Raw genomic sequence first — 6,000 nt, 5'->3', positions numbered from 1 at the left:
ATTCAACCTTAAAAAGGTATTACAACAGAACTTCTATTCAATTTAGGAATAGCCGACTTTTACAGCAGGCAAAAGTACACAAACTGCACCATTATTTAAAACCATTTGGAATATATTACAATATGTCCTTATGTGTGGTTGGTTAGATAAGCATATTCATGCAAAGGGGAACATTCATAGATTACAAAAGCACAAAACATCAGGATTTTAATTTTTTTTAACAGGATCTATTTAATCAACCCTTTAACTGTCAAACCACAGGGTTTGAAGCCCTAGGTCTATAACTAGTGAGGTGTAGTTAAGTTTATTCAAAGATATGGTGCACAAAGCCATACCCATGAATAGATAAAATTTCAAAGCTAGATTATTCTTATTTTCTTTCTGTCTCCCCACCCGCACCCCACCCTACCCTCCAAAGCTGGTTAGCAAGATTGTTCACCTAACATTTGTACCAAACACTTCTGACAAATCTCCAAAACAGATATAACAATGGAATCAAAGTTTCAATTTTAAAAATCTGTTTATGCTGCAAAAAATAAAAAACTACTTTTTTTCATTAGTGCATAATAATAATGAGCAGCACATGTACCTTTATATCAAGACACTAATTGAAACACAAGGCCCCCATCCCTCCAGAGTCTGACAGCAAATTAACTCACTCACAGCAACCGATTATTTTTTCCTTTGTGTCTTATCAATTTGTCACTCGGTTGCCTTCAGATTTAATAGAGGGGGTTTTCAAGAGCTCTGCAGGAGAGAGATTAAAATGCAATGAAGATTTAAGCCATGTGTCTTTTGATGAAAGTTGTATTGGATGTCTATTTCCAGTTTTCAGGGAGAACATAAGAATAATCTCATGAAATAGGAATTATTTAGCTTCATTATCAGGTTTATAGGAAAGGGTACATGAAATTATGTCATGCAAGCTTTTTTATATATTGCATATTTAGGTGCATTTCGGCCATAAGGCTGATGCAGTTAATTGCTTTTTTATTAGCTACAGAATATGAACCAATAAAATTTAAAGACATGGAAGAAAAGTTCCGAATACTCTATATCCCTTTTAAGTATAGAAGATGTATAAATGGAATAAACCCTGAAGGAAAAAAAAGGCTATTTTTAAAGCAAGAAATAAATAAGGAAATGGCTGTGCTTCTAATGTAGGACCTCAGTACCTGGAATTTTTAAATAAAGAATGCCTTTATAATCAAAGGAAACAAAACAATTTACAAATGAAACAGTCACCAGATAAAGAGAACCAACCAACAGTGGGATCATTCATAATCTCATTGAGAATTACATATCAGGTTGAGCTCTTTTTGGCTTGAGTACCACAGGATTGTTTGCTAGTGTTTTGTGTCACTCCTCTTTTGTAATTAAGGTCCAATGTTACCAATACCAGCAAAATCCAAATTTTGTTGGCAAAGCGTTATCTTCTTTTAAAACTACTCTACTAAAAAGACTTGACATTTCTTAAGATTAAAAAGTACCTTTTCCCTATAAAAAACGTCAAGACTTCATTAGGGGCCTTCTGAGCACCATTAATTAGTAGTATTCAATCATTTTTGCACCCATCATTTTTAGCAGTTAATCTTGACACAATAATCATGACCCAGCCATCGCTGCACGCATAAGGCAGGAGTCTTCCACACCCAGAAACGTGTGGTGCATACTAACCTCTAACGGATTCCACTGCACATGAGGGGAAGGGAGTACAGGTCCAGAGACACACCTGCCATGTATGAAGGTCAAAACTGGATGTTTTGGTGCCCAGACAAACCATGCACATCTGTGAAGGTACGTACATATCAATAGCAGATTCCCCTTCATTTGCCTCTACACAATAAGGATGAACAAGTGCATCCCCATCTTCTGATATGGCTAGCAATGTGTAACCTCATCACTTTGCATGGTATTCTTGACCATCTCTCCAGCCATATTACTTTTTACCATCAATTTTCATTTATAATTCTTTCCTGAATCTCATAAAATAAAAGTATTTGATATGGCCTAAAATTATAATTTCCAGTACACTCTGGGAATAGAAGTTTCAAAATAATAACCTTCCCAATTCCCAATTACAAATTACAATCTATATTAAAAAAAATTTTTAATGACATTCTCAACACATTTTCTTGGAAGTTATCTGGAGTTCAATGGAACTTACTTCAGAGCAAGTGTGCTTAGGACAGAAGCTTAACATGCAGTCTTATGCATTTTTACCAGGAAAGTATGCATAGGATTGCTGCCTTAAATGTATTTCATTGGAATCATTTTAATGAGAAGAATGTATTTGTAGTTCCAAAAAATGTTTGGTAAGAGTAAGAAGTAGCTGCTGTAGTCCAGCTTTTGCAGTAACACACGTTTTCATATGTGAAATGTGCAGACACTTCAAGGCAAGCCCTAGTATTCTGAGTGGTACTTTGGCCCAGCTGAAACATATATAAAATAAAAATAAAGGGCATGATCCAACCAAATTTAAGCATTTTTAAGGCATACTGATTTCAGTAGATTATATTTAAGCATGTGCTTATCTCCCCCTCTCTTTCTCTCTCTCTCTCTGAAATCAACATGCATAACTTAGAGATTTTTGAAATATTAAGCGGCATATAAATGCTTTTTAATAATAATAACTTGGGGTGGATCATACACAGTTTAAAAGCAAAACAAACTCTCATAGGGCTCATTTCAGTGTTTGCCAAAATTATACTGTCAGGATTGCCACCTCTGCTTCTGAATGGGGTTCCTGTCACTTTAAAAGCTAAGATAACAAGCAAGGAGTGGAGCAATGAATTTGAAGTCCTCAACAGACTAGCAAGGACTGTGTATTCAATCATAGACTTCTGTGTAATAGCTTCAAGGGTAGCCATGTTAAGTCTGTGTTGCAGCAAAAACAACTCACATGGAACCTTAAAGGTTAACAAATTTATTGTAGTGTAAGTTTTCATGGACTCTTGTCCACAAAAGCTTGCATTGGACCGCTTTCAAGTGGATCCCACCTTATGGTGACACTATGAAGGGTTTTTCATGGTAAGCAGTATTCAGAGGGGGTTTACCATTGCCTTCCTCTGCCACAAAAACTTAGACCAAAGTAAATGTGTTAGTCTTTAACCTATCACATGACTTTTGCTGTTTTTTCTACATTTTGTTTGTTTGTTTTTATTAATGAAAGAGCCTCATTTAAAGCTGGAGGTGGCAGCCCTAGATGCTGTTTAAATAAAATAATTTTAGACATTCACTTGTTACATAAGAATATGAGGATAAGATACACCATTAAAATGTTAAACACATCAAAAAAATGAGCAACATGAAAACACATAAAGGAGTGCAAAGCGGTTAGGTTTTTAACAGCAGAATTATATATGATTTTGACTGTCGGTCACAAGCCATTTAAAGCCAATGCATTTCTTTTTAATTAAGTTCCTATAGTGCCATGTATTTGCCCTTAAGGGTTAAAATATGTTGCTTTCAAGTAGCTTGTGGATTCTACTGGTAAACTACTTTTCACCTCTTACTCTGAATCTCTGATCCATTACAAAAGCTCAATTGCTCTGTTGTGATTATATTACATGAATTGCTGATTAGGACTATCCTGTTTTTAGCACCTTGTTTACTGGTTTTGTAAAGATTGTTAGGCACCATGACTGGCCATCTAGACTTTCCTTGGCTTAAGTCTCCACCAGTGTTCGTTTATTTTTATTTTTGGTAGTAGTAGTAGTGTCATTTTCTTCCTCTCAGATTCAGATAGTTTAGGCCAAATTATTCCAGCTGCCTTTGATTTCTTTCAAAGCTGCTGCATGATTCAATACATTGTAGCATTTCTGTTTAGCATTTCTGATATCAGCACTGCACAAGTGGTACAAACAAAGAGATCTGAATCTGCTCAGGCCTCCCTTATTTAAAATGTATTAAGGTTACCTGATTGAAAGAAAGAATTCTGCTAATTGGCCCTGATGGGTACAATTGCATCAGGTAAATGTGATGACTCAAAGCCTAGTCAGCAGTCTGACTCGTTACCAGCCATTGTGCAAAATAAATTTGAATATCCTTCATTTTCCTCTATATCCATCACTCCTCAAAATAGTAGTTACAGGAGAGATTTTACAGTGGGAACACCGTGCAGTGCAGGAGCAGAATCTGTGTACTGTGTGTCACCTGAGTATTTGTCATCGAACTGACAATGAGCTAGATCTTTATAGTTGTTGGGAGTTTTGGCAAGGACAAAAATGCACTAGAGCAAGAACTTCAAACAATTATCTTAAGTCCAAGATATCAATCCAACCTGCACAGCTAAATTCACCACCAAATGTACCTGGAAATGTACTATTTTTGTTACTCTTAGTTAACTCTTTTCCCCCCACTTTCTTTTGTCAAGGTAAGGCCTTAACCTAGTAACACTGAATTTGGGAGCAGCAAGTGAAGAACATCCTGAACATTTCAATTATAACAAAACATAGCATGTTTACTTCAAGTTAATTTCCATTATTTTTGTCTAGATACCAAACAGAAAAAATAACAGCACCAAATCATCAACTTATTGAAATGCAAAAAGGGGGGGAGGGAAGTCCCTCAAACAAAAGAAGGCCCACCCAAAAACACAAACATTAGCCACAGGGAAGCAATTATCAATGCATTGTTCACTAAAACCCATTTTGGGGTTAATCAGATTCCTGTGAAGTATTAAAACAACAACCAGCAGCTAACATCATATTAGTTAAAAAATAAGTGTGTAAACAGTACCACTGCAGCAGAAAAGTCAAGTCAGTGGGCACAATACAAAGAAAGTTAGGCATGCCAGAACTCGAAATTTAAGTGCTTCGCTGTGTGCCTATCTATTTCAATGGAATTTAGGCACATCCAACTTTTTCTGCAATGCCTCCAAAGTTTACATTCCATTTCAACTCACTTTCAACATTTTTGTGCAATTAAGAAAAAAAAAACACCAGGCCATACACTTTGGCCAAGTGAACAATCCTCAATTAGAAAATAAAAACCCTAACCAGGGGGCAGGGAATAATTCCCAAAGTAAACTATTTCTGCATCACTTAAAAAGAAAAAAGAATAAAACATGGACTGTATTTCTAGTAAACAAATTCAAGGTGCAAATATGGTAAAAAGAAAGATATAGAACACCCTTTAATCCACAGAAAGAAAACCTGGAGTTGGGGTTGTGTCTGGACTGTCAAAATAAGGTTCTGCAACACATTTTCTTCATTTTGTTTCAGTAGTAGTTTAAGTTCTCAGCACATTAGCAGTACAGCCCAAATGGTTGGGATGAACATGTCTTGACTTCCAAACTGTAGCCATGATTACCTGGATGTAACCAGAACAACCTTAAATGATCTTCCTGAACAGTTTGGGCACTGTGCTTTATGCCCTTCCACACATCCTCAGTTGTTTAAGACTGTAGAGATGTGTCCGGACTCATCAATGCAGCAAAAAGGCAGTAATACCTACTGGTTCCTTCGGTGCAAACTGTACCTTTACTGTGAGAATTCTGACTCAAGTTTGTTTGTAGGGTTCCCCCCCCCGACTCTTAGGTTGCATATGAAGACTAGTTTTAAGGAGGAGGCTTAGGTAGACAGCTGAGGTGGGCACACTGAGAGCTGGAATGTGGCTGTTCTTCTGGAAGAGCTACATTAGGACTGAAAATACAAAAAGGGGGGGAGCATTTAAAATGTATCACCATGTCCACAGAGAAACAAATTATGCACAGAGAAGGGTTCTGTTTTTAAGGAGAGGCAGCCTTGCCTCTGTGCAAACTTGCTACATTAATTATTACAAATATGCATACACTTCTTAAAGTATACATTTTAAAAAGATATGTAATCATGTAATACAGTCATTGATCCATTGATTCACAAGTGCAAAAAGAAGCAATGGCACAATATCTATTAATGAAGATGAAGATGAAAGAAATCAATAATATGAACATTAAGCTCTGCTTCAAACAGCCCCTAATACCACAATTGTACCAGAGAGAGAAGGGATAGTCCAGCC

General features: G+C 36.4%; 1 protein-coding gene across 4 annotated transcripts in view; it reads right to left on the bottom strand.

The window, feature by feature from the left end:
- Window positions 1–416: 416 nt before the first annotated feature.
- The window catches only part of BICD1 (BICD cargo adaptor 1), a 274,507-nt gene continuing 268,923 nt past the window's right edge, over window positions 417–6,000 (bottom strand). For all 4 annotated transcript variants that reach the window (XM_061638725.1, XM_061638718.1, XM_061638721.1 and 1 more), the window contains one exon: window positions 417–5,645. In XM_061638725.1, coding sequence (XP_061494709.1) covers window positions 5,561–5,645 — 85 coding nt within the window. In that variant the 3' untranslated portion in view covers window positions 417–5,560. The remainder of the gene's footprint in view (window positions 5,646–6,000) is intronic.

The sequence above is a fragment of the Rhineura floridana genome, chromosome 8 (assembly GCF_030035675.1).
Source record: "Rhineura floridana isolate rRhiFlo1 chromosome 8, rRhiFlo1.hap2, whole genome shotgun sequence".
In the NCBI taxonomy this organism is placed as follows: domain Eukaryota; kingdom Metazoa; phylum Chordata; class Lepidosauria; order Squamata; family Rhineuridae; genus Rhineura; species Rhineura floridana.
Note: the sequence above shows the minus strand (reverse complement) of the source record. Positions and strands in the feature narration are given on the sequence as shown.